The sequence below is a fragment of the Sorex fumeus genome, unplaced genomic scaffold (genome assembly GCF_029834395.1).
Source record: "Sorex fumeus unplaced genomic scaffold, SorFum_2.1 ptg000177l, whole genome shotgun sequence".
Lineage (NCBI taxonomy): Eukaryota > Metazoa > Chordata > Mammalia > Eulipotyphla > Soricidae > Sorex > Sorex fumeus.
The window spans coordinates 893,240-914,052 of NW_026606234.1; the positions used below are offsets into that span (position 1 = coordinate 893,240).

The window sequence follows — 20,813 nt, forward strand, 5'->3', positions numbered from 1 at the left end:
AGAATAATCTCTTACCGTACCAGTAAAATTGCAGGATCCAAAATGAACTTGCAAAAATAAATTTTGTTTCTAGACACCATTTAAAAAAAAAATCATTCTCTGAAAATGAAAGTGAGCAGTCACGTCTATAATGGTCAAAAGGAGTAAGATGCCTCTGGGCAAATTTAAGGAGATAAAATATCAGTACATGGAAAACTCTAGGACATTGATGAAAAAAAATTAATCACTTAATCACTTAATCACTTAACTTCCCGTTAGTCGTCGATTTGCTCGAGCGGGCGCCAGTAACGTCTCCATTTGTCCCTGTCGCGTGCTAGTGTAGCCCAATGGCATCTCTTCGCTCCGGGAACATGGAGGGCCTCAAACCGATCGTTCATGATCTTGACAAAGAAGTCTGACCATCTGGTAGGTGGCCGGCCACGCGGTCTTTTGACATCCCGTGGAATCCAATCAGTAACAGCTCTAGTCCAATGGTCGTCTTTAAATCTCATTACGTGACCAGCCCATCTGATTTTCGACACCTTGGCAAATGAGACAGCGTCCCTGATCCTTGATCGTCGACGGATGTCAGAACTCCGGATTCGTTCTCTCATTTGAGTGAAACGTGATATTTTCTTTTTCTTTTTCTCTAAGAAAAAAAATTAAAGACACAAGTAAATGGGAAGATACACATGCTTATGGATTAAAAGAACCAGTGTTGTTAACATAAAGGTCATTTTCCTTATTCATCTATGGATTTGTTGCAGTGACTAGGTAAAGTGGGGGCAAGGGAGGTAGCCTCAAGAGAGTGCGTCCACCTTTCTGCCTCACCCACCGTCGCCACCCAGCAGAGGCCTGGTGTCATCCAGGCAGAGCTTGCTACAGGGCCCTCCACAGCACAGACGCCCGTGTCCCGCCAGCCCCGAGAGACATCCCCCGCAGAGGCTCACGTGTGCTCACCACAGACTTCAGACTCGGTCCCTACCACCCGAGCTCTCAGGGAGCTGCGGACTCAGTGTGGAGTGAGGAAAATGCAGGAGGTAGAGTCAGACCTAAGCCCAGCACCGGCAGCCCAGGTCCGTCACCTCCCCTCACCGAAAATAATCTCAGCAGAAAGCAAAGTCGCAAAGCAGTTTATCTTTTATTGAAAGAAATTTAGAAGTGAGGGGAGAGAAGCAGAGAGAGCGTGCACGCAAGAAAGAGAGGCAGAGGAGATGTATGTCCAGGCGAGAACACGTTCTCCTCCAGAGTGGAAGAGGCAGAGAATTGCTTCTGGGAGAAGATTATAAACAGTTTCTCTGAATTGTCTTGGTCTGGAGTTCCCGTCCACGTGATCGTTAATCTGCATTGTCATTGAGGAAGCCTCACACTGCCGCGGTGCTTTCATAATCGTCGCCCAACCTTTAGATTCTCCTGTAACCTCTGGTTTTCTGAGGGGTCCTCTCTTGTGGGTGGGCCCTCAATTTCCCCATCTCCAAGGAACTCACGATTGCATCTCAGAGGGATGTGATCTTCACGTCTTAGGCTCCCTTAGGGCTCGGCAATTTCTTCCAGTTTTATTTCCCACACATACATGGCCAACTAATATTTCACAAGGAGGCATGAATACTCAATGGGAAAATGAATGTTATTAATAAAAGTACTAACAACTCCCACCCCCTTTTTGGGATGCAGGTGATAGGACCTGGGTTGGCCAGGTACAAGGCAACACCTTACGTGCAGTACTATGGCTGTGGTCCCAAACTAATAACATTTCCACAGAATGAAAGGATCGGAATGGTTACCCATTCATGAAAATTAGCTCAAAATAGGTTGAAGACTCAAATTCTGAACTTAAAACCATACAGCTATTTGAAGAAAAAGCCACAGCAGCAAAAATCAACAGGTAGGTTGGCATCAAGCAAAAAACCTTCTGCTAAGCAATAAAAAACATCAACAAAATGAAAAGACAACGTGTAGAAGAGGAAAATTTCTGCAAACTATACATCTGCTAAGAGGTCACGGTCACGGTCCTCCCGTTGTTCATCGATTTGCTCGAGTGCGCCCAGTAACATCTCCATCGTGAGTCCTGTTGTTACTGTGTTTGGCACATCGAGTACGTCACGGGGAGCTTGCCAGGCTTTGCCATGCGGGCGAGATACTCTCGGTAGCTTGCCTGGCTCTCTGAGAGAGGCGGAGGAATCGAACTTGGGTCGACCATGTTGGCTGCATGCAAGGCAAACGCCCTAAGAACCCAAATTGTAAGAAATCGAACATCTTAACAGCAAAAAATGAAATATCTAATCATAAAAATGATTGAAAGGTCTGAATAGACATCTTCCCAAAGAGAAGATGTAAGTAGCCAGTAGGTTCAAAGTTCACCATCATTAATCACCAGGAGAATGCAAATCAGAATCACAGTGAGCTATTCCCTTGCACCTGAGCGATTGGCTGCTGTCAAAAGAACTGAGGACATACGTGTTGGAGAGGGATGGGGAGATGTGCGTGAGGGGTGAGGTTGTGAACTGGCATGCCCTCCGTGGAAACCATAAGGAGTTTCCTCAAAGTACTAAAAATAGAACTTGCACAAGTCCAGTTACTCCACTTGTGGGCTTAGAGGCCAGAAGGACTTAGGATGATGGGATACCCATCCCCTCTTCATTCCTGCTCTGGGCATGACAGCCGAAGTGTGGAATTGGAACGCAGGCACTGTGGGCAGGATGTGATTGAGTCAAGGAAACATGGTTGATGCAGACATGTATGTTTCTCTAACTGTATTGCTAGTAAGAATTAGAATAGTATGCATTCTTAGAAAAGAAGAAAATTCTGTCATTTGCAAGGGCAGGAGCGATAGCACAGCGGGTAGGGCGTTCGCCTTACAAGCGGCCAACATGGCCGACCCGAGTTCGATTCCTCCGCCCCTCTCGGAGAGCCCGGCAAGCTACCGAGAGTATCTCGCCCGCACGGCAGAGCCTGGCAAGCTCCCTGTGACATATTCGATATGCCAGACACAGTAACAACAAAGTCTCCAATGGAGACATTACTGGGCCCGCTCGAGCAAATCGACGATCAACGGGAGGGCCTTTACCTTTACCTTTACCTTGCAAGAACAGGGAATCTTTATTGCATTATGTTTAGTGAAGTCAAGTCCAAGAAGACAAAGACTGTGTGATATCACCTATGTGGAATCTGAATTTCTAAACTCATAGAGACACAGCAGGTTGGTGGTTCCACATAAGAGCTTGGCGTGTCAAGGAGATGACAGTCATCTGTGTTCTGTGTATAAATATTTCTAAGGGACTAGATCTTAAAACATCTGCTCCATCCCAGGAGGGAAAAATGGAACTATGTAAATTGCTGAATGTGTTCAATAACCTTATTTCACAACATGTCTACATACCAAATAAAAAATCAGTGGCACACCTGATAAATTTATGACTGTGTCTTTGTTATTGATGTGCTTTTTGGAAAACTCCTTTAAGTCTACAACTGAACTAAGAGCAGCAGTACCATATTCAGATTCTGAATGTCATTCGGACTTTGTAAGCAACTGATCTACATCTGTCAGGCCAATTATTTTTTTGCTTGCATATTTTTTTAATTACTGTGAGCTACAGTTAGAAAGCTTTCATGTTTGAGTTTCAGTCATACAATGATCGAACACCCATCCCTCCACCAGTGCACATTTTCCAACCACCAATGTTGGGCCACCTTTATCTACTTTCAGCACACATCTCCCATCCCGAGCGATCCCTCCAACCATCACTGACTTAGTGGTCCCTTCTCCATCCCAGCTTCCTTCTCCCCCAGCTCACAAGGCAGGCTTCCAGCCGTGGAGCAATCTTCCTGGCCCTTGCGTGGTATCAATGTCAGGCCAATTTAGACTTAAGCTGTAGCTGCCATTCAGAGTTGTTTATGGGACTCAACGCCGTAGTCTGTTTCCATGTGGTCTTTATTCCTGCCTCTATCCCTCTTATTCGTTGCTCATTGCGTGTCTTACTTTCCCTTCGTCCTGAATCAGGGACAGACCATCTCCTGGAGCTGTAGCTCAGCAGAAATCAGACTCAGAACTGTTGGGAAGTATTCACATGCCAGTTGCTAGTTTCTTCTGAGTTTGAACATGAAGCTATCTGCTGTCTGCTAGTAACAGGAGATAGCTGAGGTTATGTAAAGGAGGGGGGACTAAATTAGCCTGAAGGTAAACTAAGAGGACTGATGCATGTGGAGTACAAGGGAATACTGAGCTCTCCCGAGATGGCAAACCTCGGTTAGACATCCTTTTCTCCTGATTTCACTTTGGTAATAAAAAACTGTTCCATCTCATTTGTTAATTTAATTGGGGGGAAGAGGGGCTTGGGGCCGTACCCAGCACTGCCCCAGGAGCTACTTCTGGTGATGCACAGGGAAAGCACACGGTGCCGTGGATCCCGCAGGGGCCAGCTGCACACAGGCAGCGCCTTCGCTCCCGCCTTATTTTAATTTTCTCATTTTTTTGTTTTATTGTGGTTTAGGTTTTCTCATTTTTTTGTTTTATTGTGGTTTAGGTTGAGTAGTTGTCATAGCATTAGTACTCAGAGCTTGATGTATAAGTTTATTGCCCCTTCACCACAGCCCTACGTCTCCTTCACGCTGGCTCTTCCCCCCGCAGACCCCCACAAGCTGGTAGCCTCACTTAATCACTTAAGTTCCCGTTAGTCGTCGATTTGCTCGAGCGGGCGCCAGTAACGTCTCCATTTGTCCCTGTCGCGTGCTAGTGTAGCCCAATGGCATCTGTTCGCTCTGGGAACATGAAGAGCCTCAAACCGATCGTTCATGATCTTGACGAAGAAGTCTGACCATCTGGTAGGTGGGCGGCCACGCGGTCTCTTGACATCCCGTGGAATCCAATCAGTAACAGCTCTAGTCCAACGGTCGTCTTTAAATCTCATCACGTGACCAGCCCATCTGATTTTCGACACCTTGGCAAATGAGACAGCGTCCCTGATCCTTGATCGTCGACGGATGTCAGAACTCCGGATTCTCTCTCTCATTTGAGTGAAACGTGATATTCCAAGCATAGCTCTTTCTATTCTTCTTTGGTAGACCTGAATAGCGTTCTCATCTTGTTTGCGTAGGGCCCAGGTCTCTGAGGCATATGTTAATGCAGGAACAACAGTGAAATCAAAGAGATGTGCCCAGAGCCGGAGGTTCTTCGTCCTCTTAGCTATTTCTTCGACGTTCTTGAAGGCGTTCCAAGCCGCTCTCTTCCTCCTGCGCAGCTCGGGTGCCAGGTCATTTGTCATGTTGACTTCTCAACCTAGGTACACATAGCTGTTGCATTCGGAGACGGTCGTTCCGTTGAGAGCGAATGGGGCGTCAGGAACAAGGCTGTTTCTCACAAACATTGTCTTCGTAAGATTCAGCTGTAGTCCGACCTTTTCACACTCACGGTCGAAGTCAGCCAGTATTTGTGCCGCTTGGCTAATGTTTGGTGTTATTAAAACAATGTCATCAGCAAAGCGGAGGTGGTGTAGTTGCCGACCATCTATCTTCACTCCCATTCCTTCCGATTCCAGTCGTCGCATGATGTTCTCGAGGGTGGCACTGAAGAGTTTCGGTGAAATGGTATCACCCTGCCGCACCCCTCTCTTGACATCAACGATCACTTCTTTGTAGAATGGTGAGATCCTGGTAGTGAATCCGCGATACAGCTCACGGAGGATCCTGATGTATTGGGCTTGAATGCCCTGATTGGCTAGGGCTTCAATGACCGCTTCCATCTCAACAGAATCAAAGGCCTTCTTTAAATCAATGAACGTTAAGCAGAGCGGCATCTTGAACTCCCGAGAAACCTCAATGAGCTTGGTTATGGTAGCCTCATGTTTATCAAAGTCTAAGGTTCACTCTCACTCGGTACTGCCTACTCCCTTGTTCGGCTTCTCTGTGTTCCATAGATTAACTTAATTTTAGAACTCCTAGGGGGCAAAGCCGAGAGCCTTTGGTCGCTGCATGTCCGGGTTGGAGGGTTCGTGGGTGCATGCTGCAGATTTGTTACAGTCAACAGCTTGTTGAGATAACCCTCAGTCCGAGGGGTGAGGGGAGGACAAATGGATAAGACTGGCTCTTCCGTGCACAGATACTTTCACACCTTCAGTTCTGAAGCCACAGTTAGCAGCCCCTAGGTACTGATCTGTGCTCAGGGACCACTCCTAGCAGTGCTCAGGGTGTGCGTCGAGGTTGGGCAGGGATTCGTCACATGCAGGGCAGGCGCTGAACTCCAGCAATCTCTGCTCTTATTCGGTTCCCTTTCCATTTTCTTCTGCTACATGCACAAAGATGAACAATGTGTTCCGTAACCTGTGCAGTGAAGCCGCAGCATCTGGACGCTTGCCCACCACACTGGGAAGGACTAGAGAGGGTGGGTGCTGCTCCACTCGGGCAGGCCCCTGGCTGTGCCCGCCCCTCGGTCCCCTGCGGCTCAGGTGTGGGTGCCCGTGATTTAAACCCTGAACTTCCCCAAGCCCTGCGCCAAGCCCGCTTGTGTGACTGGAGATGGATTGTGTTTGTGTTGGGGGGCGGTATGGGGAGTTGGGGGTAGAGACCAGGCTGTGCCGTGGAGAAGGTGCCTCAAACATCGAGACAGCAGAGGCAGAAACAAACGAGATGGGGATTGTGGATGTTAGTGTGGACAGAGCAGGCGTGGAGAAGGATTCTGATGCGATTGGGACTATGGTGAAGACGGTCAGACCCACCAGCCCGCCAGTACTCAGAGGCATTGGCCCCTTGCTGGCCGCAAGAGATAAACACTGGACCCTGTGCTCAGTGCCGAGAACCCAGACGCCACTGGCTTCGGCTCTGGACCCTTATTCCCTGCAGTGTCATCTCAGCATCTTAGCCAAACCTGGAACTTGCCTTTGCCCATTGTAGCAAGACTGCCAGCAACAGCCCTTTGGGGGTGAGTGCCGTCTCGGAACACAATTCTCAGTGCTTTATTGTTTTTCCTTTGGCACTGGGTTAAAAACAAATCCTGGGGCCAGGATGCTGACCCCAAGGGATGGTGCACAAGCTCTGCAGGCCTGAGACCTGGGTTCGCACCAGATTGTCCCCCCAGACACTGCCAGGGCGACGGTGAGCATAGAGCAGGGAAATAAAATTTTCAAAAAATAAAAGAGTGCGCTTGGCATGAAATCCTCTTAAGTTGTGATCTTCAGCCTGTGGTGTGAATTGAGTCATTCCAGGACTTCCCATCTCCCCTGGCTGGTTCGGTCTGTGTGACCCCGTCCCTAGCCCCCGACGCCCCTGGTTTGCTCCATCTGTGCGGAAACTCAGCCGTGCTTCTCCCACAGGTACTACAGCGCCACCATCCTGCAGATGTCCGGCGTGGGAGACGACAGACTGGCCATCTGGCTGGCCTCCGTCACGGCCTTCACCAACTTCCTCTTCACGCTGCTGGGCGTCTGGCTGGTGGAAAGGTTGGGCCGCAGGAAGCTGACCTTCGGGAGCCTGGCAGGTGGGTGGAGGGTCGGGGATGGTCCTGGCTGGTCTCTGAGGACAGGCCCACAGAGGCGCGCACTGAAACGCTAGCCAGAACGACGGGAAGAACTGGGTCTGTTCTGGGAATGAAAATAGAAACTGGAACGCGAGACGCTGAAATTGTTAGAACAGTTTGAATTTGTGAAGGCTATTTTGTGATATAGTCACAAAAGAGACCAGGATAATTGTTTTGTTCTGTCCTTCCTTGGCTGAAAAACTTTCATAAGTATTCATAAGTCACACTTTAACCTGTCTTATTTTTAATTTTAGGATAATATCAAAGCACTCGTGGAGCATTTTCCCAAAACACTCAGCAGTGGAATAGTGGAACAAAACAATTTCTACATTTAGAAAATTTAAAATCACAAAGCAGGCACAAATTGCTTTAATTTGAACCTGGTTTAGGGCAAATTAAGATTAGACCAAATGTGTTTTCTATATTAGTAAACAAGAAAATGTTTCTCATTTTTTCAAGTGCCTTTTTTCTTTAAATTCTGCCTACTTGTTCTGTTCTCTCCCTGAAGCAAGGGCTTTTTTGTTGACCGTAACGAGGCCTGTCTGTGTTGTCTTCATATGGTCGCATCAGAGAACTTTGTGACATATTTCAAATGTACAAGCAGACTCCTTCTTCCTCTATACATTCATTTTAGAGTTAGGATAACATTTTCCCATAGAAGTACAAAGTTTGGGGACTGAAGAGGTGGTGCGTGAGCTAAGGCACTTGCTTGCACATACATCACATACATCAGTCCTGGTTTTACCCCGACCCCGCGTATAACTCCCAAGCATGGTCCGAGCACAGAGCCAGGAGTGAGCTCTGAGCTCTGCTGGTGGCCCCCAAACAGTTTCCAGGCCAGATTTTACAAATTCTGTTTTAACCAATAATACTTCGGTCTCCCCTGTGGTCCAGGAACCCTCTCTCACTCATCGTGATGCAGGGATCGTCTCCCGCTTTGATTGAGGAATCATCTCGCTCCACCATGGCCCACCGATCTTCTCTCCCACCATGAGCTGTGAACCCCTCTTTCCCACAGAGATCACGAGTATTCTCCCCCACCACATTCCAGGAATCCTTGTTCCCCTCCTGGTTCAGGGTTCCTCCTCCCACTGAGACCCATGAACCCTGAACCCTCTCCTCCCCACCATGCTCCATGAACTCACTCTCTTTCTCTCTCTCTCTCTCTTTCCTCCCTCTCTTTCCTCCCTCTCTTTCCTCCCTCCCTCCCTCTTCTCTTTCTCTTTTCCTCTCTCCCTCTCTGTCCACTGTCTTTAAAATATATCTGAGTGTACCTTAACACCTCCCAGGATAAGGAATGAAAACTTCACTCTGTGAAGTTCCTATTTTAAATATGAAATAATCCACTCAGCATGAAAGTTAGTGCTGACATGTGTGTTCCCCTTTCTCCTGTTTTCTGCACCGTGGCTGGAACAGTAATCCAAGCTCTGAAATATGGTTTCCTGTCAGAATGTCCGTCAGGGACTCAAGCAGAACTTTCTATGTGATAAACATATCACTATTCCTGTTCATTAAAATTGAAGACACAGGGCTGGAGCCATAGCACAGCGGGGAGGGTGTTTGCCTTGCACGCGGCCGACCCAGGTTTGATTCCCAGCATCCCATAGGGTCCACCTGAGCACAACCAGGGGTAATTCCTGAGTGCAGAGCCAGGAATAACCCCTGTGCATCGCCGGGTATGGCCCAAAAACAAAAAAAATTGAAGACATATCTTCTTTATTCAGGTACAACCAGGATGGATTGATCTGTTCCATTTCTGGGACCCAAAAGTCTTCAATACCTCCTTAATAAGAAATGTTCCAGCCCCTTCTGAAATGCCATATTTGTTCCTCCTTGGTCCCAATTGGATCTTTCCAGATCAGTGGTTGGGGTGGTTCTGGTAACAAGAGAAGCCTGTCTTGCAGGCCCAGCGAGGGTCCTAGCCCAGCCGACAGGTAAACACTCAAGCCCGCTCTGTCCCCGTGGAGGGGCAGCAGGACCCACAGATTGGGGGTATCCTTTCAGCCCAGTGAAAGGGCGCCTTAGACCTGGCTTGCCACACTCTGCCCACTTCAAGTGAAGGCTTGCTAACCTGAGGGCTGGACAGACTTTGTGCCTCTTGTTTCAGGGACCACCGTAGCACTCGTCGTCCTGGCGCTGGGCTTTCTGCTGTCAGCCCAGGTGTCACCACACGTCACTCTCCAGCCAGGGGCTCCCTCGGGCCAGAACACTTCTTGTACGAGATACAGGTGAGAGTGCCTCTTCTCTACCCTGGGAAGCTTTCAAGTCTAAAATTTCACATCGGAGTGGCAGTGTGTTAGGCATCCAGGCTTAGACAGAAGGGCAGAAAATCAGAGCAGCTGGAGAGAGAAGAAGGGGGAGAGGGGCCATGGGAGGAGAGACCCCCAGGATGGGGTCAGGGAGAGAGACCCAGGGAAAGAAGGGCCCTAGACAGGTGGGGAGGGACCCAGAGGGAGGAGGAAGAGCAGGGTAGAGGGAAGGTGCCCACGGGGCAGCTGGGAGGCCCACCCGTGGTATCCCCTGGAAGCGGCAGCACTGACTGGAGCCCAAGTGGTGCTGTGTGACTCAGTGGCACTCAAGGTCCAACTGCGATCAGGAGCTTCTTCAATCCTGGGGCTCTCAGTGCTGGCGGCCCCAGCTCCGTTGCCAGGAAACTCCAGCAAGAGTTCTCTACTCACGGAGTCCCGCAGAGAGGACATCCCCGCTCCTGTGGTCTTACCCGGGAGACGAGAGAGGCCCCGGACACACAGAGGAGTAGGGACAAGCCAGAGTCGTTGTGTGGGGCAAGAATTGGTGGTTGACGTTATTGGCGCGGATGTGGTGAGAAAGGGACACTCCTTCACTGTTGGTGGGAATGCCGACTGGTTCAGCCCTTTTGGAAAACAGTATGGACGAGTCTCAAAAAATTAGAAATTGAGCTCCCATTTGACCCAGCGATTCCACTCCTGGGAATATATCCCAGAGAGGCAAAAATGTGTAGCCGAAGTGACATCTGCACTTGTTTGTTCATTGCAGCACTCTTTACAGTAGCCAGAAACTGGAAGAAACCTGAATGCCCGAGAACAGATGACTGGTTAAAGAAACTTTGGTACATCTACACAATGGAGTGCTATGTAGCTGTTAGAAAAGATGAAGTCATGAAATTTACATACAAGTGGTACAATATGGAAAGTATCATGCTAAGCGAAATGAGTCAGAAAGAGAGGGGTAGACATAGAAAGATTGCATTCATCTGGGGGATATAAAGTAACAAAATATGAGATTAATACCCAAGAATGGCTGAGATCAACACCAGGAGAATTACTCCATAACTTAGAGGCCAGCCAGGTATTCTAGGGGAAAGGACAATTCAGATAGAAAGGGCAACACCAAGTGGAGGGTGTTTGGAGGATCCTCCCAGGAGGGGAGATGCAGGTTGAAAGTAGACTGGACTGAACATGTTCACCACTCAATGCCTCTTTTGCTGATCACAACACCCAAAAGGAGAGAGAGAACAAAAGGGAATGCCCTGCCACAGTGGCAGGGGGGGATGGGGGGATGAGGGGGAGGGATATTATCCTGGTGGTGGAAAATGGGCACTGGTGGAGGGATGGGTATTTGATCGTGGTATGACCGAGATCCAAGCACAAAAATTTGTAAATCTACAACTGTACCTCATGGTGTTTCACTAATAAAAAAAAAAAAAAAGAAGAATTGGTGGTTGAGTGACCCGACAGGGCCCGGTAGAGTCAGGGAGACCAAGAGACACTTGTGTCAGAGCAGTGACCAGACATGGAGTCTGGCACACACACGGCAGCTTTCTGGCACTGATCCCTTTCATCACCGTGTGCTCTGATGTTTTCTAGAAATTACTGGGTGTTTTCAGTCATTCTTTCTCCCACACACTGGCAACACACTTTTTCCAAATGGGCACCAGTTAAGGCCTGGGAATGAACGGGATCGTAGCTTCACCTCCCGAGTCAGAATGAATAAGTAGATCCAAGTAGGAACGGTTCAGCTGCTGGTCTTGGCTAAGCAGCCACACGGCAGCCCTCGTGCCCAGTGCTCCCATGGGCACTAGTGCCGCCCTGATTACCAGGAGCTCCCAGCAGGCTCAGAGGCCTCACAGCCGCTTCAGGATGGGTGGGGCCACACTGGGAGTGGGCTGGGCTGGAGCAGGAGTGCTGTGGTACGGTGACTTGGGTCTGGTTCCCGGTGTCCCATGTGGTCCCCCAGCAGCACAGAAGGGGCCCCTCAGCACAGAGCCAGGAGTAAGCCCTGGGCACCACTGGGTGTGTCCTCAAAAGTCAAATGGAGGGCGCTGTTTGCAGAGTAGGGGTTACACCAAGGTGAGGCGGGGACTGGCTTAAAGTACTGAGCAGAGGCACCCGAGGGTATTCCAGGCCTGCGCCTCAGGGCGGCCCGAAGCCTGCTGCCCACTTGGGGACACCCACTCGGGGGTGCAGTCCCCATAGCTGCAGGGAACGCCCCTGCCGCTTCCGTGACCTCCTACCTTCCCGCTGCCCCCGTATCTCCCTGGCCCTGCGGACGTGGCTGGCCTCTTCTCTTTCAGTTTCTGCGACGAGTGTATGCTGGACCCCGAGTGTGGCTTCTGCTACAAGGTGAACAGATCCACCATCACCGAGTCGTCCTGCGACCCCATTAACAAGGCGTCCATGAGTGAGGCAGCCTGGGGCCGGTGAGTCGCGGGCACCTGCACACATCCAGTGGTCCGGTCGGCAGTGCCATCACAGTTGCCGCACTGCCCCCCTCAGACTGTCCCTGCAGTGTACCCTGTGGGCGAGGGGCTGCACCTTCGGGCAGGAAACCCCCGGACTATAGGCCCCTTGTCGCTAGTGAGGATGGGAGTTTGCACTTTTAGGGAGGAAGGTTTGGTCATCACGGGAGCTGGTGTGAGGCCAGAGTGAGGCTGTGGGGTCGTTCGCCAGGTGCTGCTTCACTCGGGTGAGCTGCCACCGAGGCCTCCGGCCAGCGGCACAGATGCACAGGCGTGCCAGTGTTAGAGCCCTGGGAGCTACAGCTTAACCTCAGCAAGGGGCACACTGCCAGCCGCACAGGAGATGCCCGTGCCGGTGCCCCCACCCCATCATCGGGGGGAAGAGAGGGCGACTCTCGAGGGAAACCCAGTCTGTGAACTAACAGTCAAATACTTGGACACAGACTATCCGAAAGATCTCGGAGTTGGCTAGACGCTCTGTGCTGAAATTCTCATGTAAAGAACACGGCAGGGGCGGAATTGCTGGGGAGGGACCTCAAAAGTTAGTGCGTGCAGGAGGCCTCAATTCAGTCCTCAACACACAGCGTCTTCCCTGAGAACCTCCGGAAGCACCCCCCCCCCAGCACTGTCTGGTGTGACCCCCAGACAAAACCAAACAGAAGCGTATGGGCCGTCATCTGCCCAGAGGAGGGTGGTGAGAAGCGTCTGCTCTTTGGTAGGAGACTCCGAGGCCATGGTTAGAGGATGGTTGTGTGTTGTATGTCCGCGGTCCTGTGAACACCCTGTGGGTTTCCCTACCTCCCTGGGACCAGATCGCTGCACTCTCGGATGCCCTGTCCCACAGAGGAGCTGCATCGGTGGACAAAAGGTTAGCCGACAGCCAAGTCCACTGGCACATGTACGCTCCAGGGTTTGGAGACGAGAGTGTCCTGATTGTGAGGGGTGACAGAAGGATGCTCACTCCACACAGCAGAGGGGACAGGTAGCGTGGTGTCACGCACGGCCTGTGACCCAGTCAGCTGCGGGTCTGAGGGGCGTGGGGTCCTGACCATGGGTTTGAAACTTTGCTGGCTGCTCCCATGTCCAGGACAGTCGGTAGCTTTGCTGCCACCTCCAGTGTTCTTGGCTGTGGGAGTCTCCCTGGCTTCCTTTGTAAGATCACCTAAACTGACTGTCCCACCCGACATTCTTGATCACGGAGGACAGCCACACACCCGGCGATCCTTTGCACAGTGGATCCTTTGCCACAGCTGGCAGGGCGTGGTGGGGCTCCTCCTGTTTGGACACTCGCTCTCCTTGCTGGTGGCAGCACATGGGCCTTCCCACTGAGGTGGCACAGAAAAGCCCAGAGGCAGCTGGGGCAGCTCCCAGGAGGCTAATCTCCTTTTGTCTCTCTGGAGAATCCTTCGATCCTCCTGTTCTGGGTTGTGACACAAAAAGAAAGGCAACTTTAAGAGTTGTCCTCAAACCTGGGGACCCAAATCTTGTTTCTGAAGACCTTCCCTAATAATCCGGGCAGGTGTTTGCATTAGGATTTATAAACACATAAGCAGAAGAGGTGTGTGTCTCTGATCAGGGCATCGTACCTCTCACCAAACCCAAGACTTCTTGTTGCCAGGTGCCTGTTGCCATGAAGGAGGGGACCCCACTTCCATGGGTCATCAGGAAGCCACTGAGTAGGTGAAAGTCCATGAACCAAAGAACCAGTGTCTCATGGGTAACAGGCCAGGAATGTTCTGCATAGAATCACCAGCAGGAGATAAAAACCTCAAGCCCGGTGCAGAGATACCAGCCCTGGGTGGAAACCCACGGATGTGCCCCCATCTAGAGAATACCCCTGGGAGTGGCCTTGGGGGCTGAGACCAGAGGCTGGAGGCATCTCCCCCCAGAGCCGGGAGCTCTGCTGAGCCAACTTCACCGTGTCTGCAGGTGCAGACTCAGAAGCAGAAGCAGCAATCTGGGGGCCAGGAGTCCCACAAGGTGGTTCTTAGTCAGGGACTTGGAGAGTGAAAGGGGATGCACAATCTTTGCCTGGTGAGCGAGCACCTGGGGCTGAGATCAGGCACTCTCAGTGGGCATACACCAGGCGGTGAAGCTCTGTGACCAGGAGGAGGCTGAGCCCGTTTGTTTCCTCGGGAACAGGGGAGGAGACCGATTCCCTCTGCCTCCCCCCACACCATGAGCAGAGGATGAGGCTGAGCTGAGAACTGGGGCCTCCTGGGCAGCACCCAGGGGCAGAGGCAAGACTGACTGCCCTGTGGGCATGAGCCTGAGGGTGGGCTGAGAGCCACTGCTCTGGGAATACAGGCAGCAGGGCAGGGGGTCGCAGCCTTATGGGGCAGGGCTGAGCGCGAGTGTACACCCAGGGAAGGCCAAGAGCTGTTTCGCAGGTAACCTCTGGTGATGGAGGAGGTGGAACCACGGCCTTCTACAAGCATGTACAAGGAAGGGACACAAAACCTACGCTTTGTACACCAGAACAAACAGCAGCCCAATCTGCTAAAAAAGAGTGCACAGAAACCCCTAATTGTTGCTGTGAATTTTACAGGGTTTGTACATCATATTGGCCTGGCCTGTTTGGGCAACTCTTGGGACTAGTTCTGCAGACTGTGTAGACCAGTAACCCGGTTCCATCCCCTGAGGCTGCCTGCTCCGGAGGGTCCCTTGGGCAGTACGGAGAGGGGCTACTCAGAGGGGATATACAGATAGAAGGAAGTGTAGGAAGATGAGGAAGCCCTGGGTCCTGTCGGCCTTATTTGAATGTTTGCCGAACTTCGAGAAAGACTCTTAGGCTGTGTCTAGGTAGAGCACCTGTGTATCACCCTAGAAATTCAGTGGCTGCCTTGAAGAGGCAGATCCCATAGGGCCATCAGTAGAGCCTTGATACAAGAACTTCCATTCTGGTTATCTTCCATCTGTTATCTTGACGTCTGTTGTCCCCAAAATTTGCCTTTCTATAGAGCTCTCCAGATAGCTGTTTGGCTCCTGCGACAGAAGGTACTGAGCGAACAGCTCTGGGTTCTTGTGGACAGTGGTTCTTAGGAACCAGAGGTTTTCTGTGTCACAGCTTTTACTAAACAGCTCCTTTTATAACAGCTTGTCTTGGTATATCTCTGCGAACTGCACCAGCCTCAGAAACAGGAACCTGCATCCTGGGTTCAGTTACTGTTCCTCTCTCCCCATCTCTCTGTTCTCTGTTCGTCATGACCTACTCACTGCTTATTCTCTCTGCTTCTCCTCCTTCCACAGTGCGCTCCAAGAGTGACCTGCATGTGTCCCCACCCCTTAGTTGTTCCTGCTGATTGGTTATCCCCTGTGAGGTGTTCCAACTGGAAAGACCAATCAGATCGTGTATGTAATACGGGGTGACCAAGGATCGTATATGCCCTTATACAAAGAGGTTTGTAGGGCAGTCAGCTGGACTTCTGCCAAGCTCCATCAGAGGTCTACCCCTCCTTCCTCCTTCTAGCCCCGCTCCACAAACAGTGTGCCGGCTAGAGGGACCTGTGAGTCAGGTCTCAGGAGTATCGTGCTGCAGAGTCAGTCAGTGTGAATTGTGCATCAGGACCATGATTATCCCCACCAGGCCAGAGGGATCATCGTTTCCGTTTACACACCATTTGTTGAAGACATATTCCTTGTGCCATAAATTATTTGCCATATGTGTGTGGGTCTATTTATGGGTTCTTGGTACTATTCCATTGACCTCTGTCATCTTTTATTTCAGCACCATGTTGTTTTAATTACTGTCATTTTGTGTTATTGCCGGAAGTCAGGCATTTTTTGATTTTTGCTATTTGAGATATTTTTTAAAAATAATTTTTGTGGGGGTTTCCCCCTTCTGTTCCTGTAAGAATGCTTTGGGATTTTGATGGGATTTCATTGAGTCATTACATTGCTTTGGGTAGTATGGCCATTTTGGCAATGTTAAATCTTCCAATATATGTACATGAAATATTTTCCCTTTTTGTGAGTGTCTTCTTTAAATTGTCTTAATATTTTCAGTGTTGAAGTCTTTAGTTCTTTTGGTTAAATTCATGGCAATGCATGTAATTTGGGGCTGCAGTTATGAGTGGGATTATTTTCCGGTTTTCTCCTTCAGCTGTTGTGTATAGCTATGCAGCTGATTTGGGGATGATAATTTTGTAACCTGCCAGTACTTTACTGTAGTCGTTTGTTATTTTCAAGTAGTGCTTTTAGATCATCTTTGATAGTCTTTTGGAATTTTCTGACTGCACACAGTAATAGTTTTGCTTTATTTACATTTGCATACCTTTTCTATTTTTGTTGTTATTGTTGTTGTCTAATTGCTCTAGCTACTGACTTGCAACACTGTTGAGTAGCAGTGATAAGAGTGGATATCCTTGTCTTAGAGTAAAATCCTTCCATTTTTCAGTATTGGATATAGTGCCGACTGGATTTGTCACATATGGTCTCCTTCATTATGTTGATATATTTTCCATCTATCATCATTTTGGTGTGTAATTGTCAACGAATGAATCTTGTCGAAAGCTATTGCTATATCCGTTGAGATGATCATAAGACTTCTGTCCATCTGCTGGATCAAGCTTATTGAATTGGGTGTGCTGACCCCCTCTTTGTATCTCTGGAATAAAACAACTTGATTTTGGAGTATGAATCTTTTAATGTAATATTGAATTTGTTCTGCTTGTATTTCACAGACTTTTGCATCTATGTTCATCAGAATACTGACTGACCTATTGTTTTTCCTTTAATGTCTTTGACTAGTGCTGGAATTGGGATTATAATTGGCTTTATGGAATGCATTGGAAAATTTTACAACCTTTTCAGAAGAGTTCTAGAAGAATAGATATTACTAATTCTTATTTGACAGTGTGTAACAATTCCCCTGTTCAGCCAACAGATCCTGGGCTTCTGATTTTTGTGAGGGCTTTGATTGGTTTCAGGTTTTTTTTTTTTTTTTTTTTTTTTTATTTATTTATTGAATCACTGTGGGAAAGGTTACAAAGCTTTCAGGTTTATGTCTCAGTCATGCAAATATCAAACACATTTCCCTTTACCAATACTTATTTTTTCCCATGAAGAACCCCAATAAAACCCCACCCCCCACCCCTCCCCGTCCCTGTGAGGCAGATGAATTCTAGTTAACACTCTATCCGCTTTGATTAGATTGTTTCAATATAAGATTCGCCACTATTATTTAGAGTTTACCCCCCCCCCCCAAATCAGACATGCTGAAAAAGCATTGTGAAGTGATTTGCTTTCTACAGCTGGGTTCAAGAATTAAATGTTGGTTTTGGATTTCTGCTATTTTACCTATTGACCCTGGAAGTATTTCTACTGAAAGTCAGATAGTTAAGAAATTGGTTTCTGTGTTCTGGAGTCGTGGCCGTGCTGGAGAGCCGCTCGTGGGGGGCAACTGGTGGCCTCGGTAGGGCGTGAAGGGCGGAGCGAAACGCCCCCCTTCCCATGAGGTTTTAGTCGCCCCCACACTCCCGGCTCATACCTGCTGTCCACAAGGCTCCCATGTGGCCGCCATCTTTCTTTCCAGAGAGGAGAGGGCGAATGGGGCAACACCCTTTCCCCTCCGGCAGACTTGATGGGCTGGATCAACGCATAGTCCATTCACTTTTCTGCTCCAAGCTGCTGGGTTCTGCATTAAGTCCTTGTGCTTCTGGGGCCATGGCCGTGCTGGAGAGCCGCTCGCGGGGGGCGACTGGTGACCTCGGTAGGGCGTGAAGGACGGACTGGAACGCCCCCCGACCCATGAGGTTTTAGTCGCCCCCACTCCCCCGGCTCATACCTGCTGTCCACAAGGCTCCCATGTGGCCGCCATCTTTCTTTCCAGAGAGGAGAGGGCGAATGGGGCAACACCCTTTCCCCTCCGGCAGACTTGATGGCCTGGATCAATGCATAGTCCGTTCACTTTTCTGCTCCAAGCTGCTGGGTTCTGCATTAAGTCCTTGTGCTTCTGGGGCCGTGGCTGTGCTGGAGAGCCGCTCGTGGGGGGCAACTGGTGACCTCGGTAGGGCGTGAAGGACGGACCGGAACGCCCCCCTTCCCATGAAGTTTTAGTCGCCCCCACTCCCCCGGCTCATACCTGCTGTCCACAAGGCTCCCATGTGGCCGCCATCTTTCTTTCCAGAGGGAGGAGGGCGGAAGGGAGCAACACCCTTTCCCCTCTGGGCAGAAATGATTGCCTGGATTAACGCATAGTCCTTTCACTTTTCTGCTCCAAGCTGCTGGGTTCTGCATTAAGCCCTTGTGCTTCTGGGGCTGTGGCCGTGCTGGAGAGCCGCTCGTGGGGGGCAACTGGTGACCTCGGTAGGGCGTGAAGGACGGACCAGAACGCCCCCCTTCCCATGAGGTTTTAGTCGCCCCCACACCCCCGGCTCATACCTGCTGTCCACAAGGCTCCCATGTGGCCGCCATCTTTCTTTCCAGAGAGGAGAGGGCGAATGGGGCAACACCCTTTCCCCTCCGGCAGACTTGATGGCCTGGGTCAATGCATAGTCCGTTCACTTTTCTGCTCCAAGCTGCTGGGTTCTGCATTAAGTCCTTGTGCTTCTGGGGCCGTGGCTGTGCTGGAGAGCCGCTCGTGGGGGGTGACTGGTGACCTCGGTAGGGCGTGAAGGACGGACCGGAACGCCCCCCTTCCCATGAGGTTTTAGTCGCCCCCACACCCCCGGCTCATACCTGCTGTCCACAAGGCTCCCATGTGGCCGCCATCTTTCTTTCCAGAGGGAGGAGGGCGGAAGGGAGCAACACCCTTTCCCCTCTGGGCAGAAATGATTGCCTGGGTTAACGCATAGTCCTTTCACTTTTCTGCTCCAAGCTGCTGGGTTCTGCATTAAGCCCTTGTGTTTCTGGGGCTGTGGCCGTGCTGGAGAGCCGCTCGTGGGGGGCAACTGGTGACCTCGGTAGGGCGTGAAGGACGGACCGGAACGCCCCCCTTCCCATGAGGTTTTAGTCGCCCCCACACCCCCGGCTCATACCTGCTGTCCACAGGGCTCCCATGCGGCCGCCATCCTTCTTTCCAGAGAAGAGAGGGCGAATGGGGCAACACCCTTTCCCCTCCGGCAGACTTGATGGCCTGGATTAACGCATAGTCCTTTCACTTTTCTGCTCTAAGCTGCTGGGTTCTGCATTAAGTCCTTGTGTTTCTGGGGCTGTGGCCGTGCTCCAAACTTAACTCTGACTTTCAGGGAGAAAGATTGGGTGGTTTACTTCTCATTGATCACTTTGTATATAGAGAGATGTCGCGCGGCCGCATAAGCGGCCACGCGGTTTTGAGAAAAAGTCCTCGTTCCCGCATACTTGAGCTGTGTTTGTAGAGGCTTCTGGTCACCGGGGTTCCATCTGGGGGAGGCGAGATGCGGCGCCTACTCCATCTGGAACTTGCGGGTGAACTTGGCTCTTTTTGGAACCTGTTTTTCTTTTTTTTTTTTTTTTTTTTCCCCCTCCGGGATCCCGCACCCTCCATGTGTTCTTTCTCTTATGCTTAAGGCTTCAAAGATGGCGCTGGGGGGCGGGCTGTGGGCATGACTTCCGGAATCAGAGGTTACCTGGGAGGTGTAGTCCGGCAGATTTGAGAAAAAGTCCTCGTTCCCGCATACTCGAGCTGTGTTTGTAGAGGCTTCTGGTCACCGGGGTTCCATCTGGGGGAGGCGAGATGCGGCGCCTACTCCATCTGGAACTTGCGGGTGAACTTGGCTCTTTTTGGAACCTGTTTTTTCTTTTTTTTTTTCCTCCGGGATCCCGCACCCTCCATGTGTTCTTTCTCTTATGCTTAAGGCTTCAAAGATGGCGCTGGGGGGCGGTTTCAGGTTTTTTTAGACATTTTTATTGAAGTTCTGGAGTTCACAAGACTGTCAGTCACACTTTCATACATCCATCATTCCAAACACCAGACCCATCACCAGAGTGGACTCTTCCCTCCACTGTCCCAAAAACCCCTTCCTGCCCCCCACTCCACATAAGATTTAATCCCCATTTTTTTTCTTTTTTTTTCTTTTTGGGTCACACCCAGCGATGCTCAGGGGTTACTCCTGGCTCTGCCCTCAGGAATTTCTCCTGGCGGTGCTCAGGGTACCATATGGGATGCTGGGAATCAAACCCAGGTCGGCCGCGTGCAAGGCAAACGCCCTACCTGCTGTGCTATCGCTCTAGCCCCTTATCCCCATTTTTTGATGATGTTGGATGTATTTTTGTAAAGTTGTACCAATGCCTTATATATCTGTGATCCCATTCCGTGGGTTGTCTTTATATCCTGCTCATCATTTCCTTTGAGGTGCAGAAGCTTCTTAATTTAATGTCGTCTCATTTGTTTATCTTTGCTTTCACTTGATTTTAGGATTTTATAAGTACAGTATCATGTAATCTGCAAACAATTAGAGCTTGACTTCTTCCTTTCCTATCTGGATGCCCTTGATAACTTTTTCTTGCCAATTGCTATGGCAAGTACTTCAGCACTATATAGAACAGAAGTGGTGAAAGTGGACTATCTTGTCTTGTGCCTGATCTTAGATGAAGGCTCCCCCACCCCACCCCAGTCCCCACTGAATATAATGTTTGATATGGGCTTGTAAATGGCTTTGACTATATTGAGAAAATTTTCTTCAATTCCCA

General features: G+C 50.1%; 1 protein-coding gene across 1 annotated transcript in view; it reads left to right on the top strand.

Moving 5' to 3' along the window:
- Nucleotides 1–20,813, top strand: part of SLC2A13 (solute carrier family 2 member 13) — a 115,773-nt gene that overhangs the window by 83,569 nt on the left and 11,391 nt on the right. Inside the window, exons 5-7 of the mRNA XM_056107810.1 lie at nucleotides 7,284–7,447; nucleotides 9,594–9,714; nucleotides 12,039–12,164. Of these exons, the coding sequence (XP_055963785.1) occupies nucleotides 7,284–7,447; nucleotides 9,594–9,714; nucleotides 12,039–12,164 (411 nt within the window). The remainder of the gene's footprint in view (nucleotides 1–7,283; nucleotides 7,448–9,593; nucleotides 9,715–12,038; nucleotides 12,165–20,813) is intronic.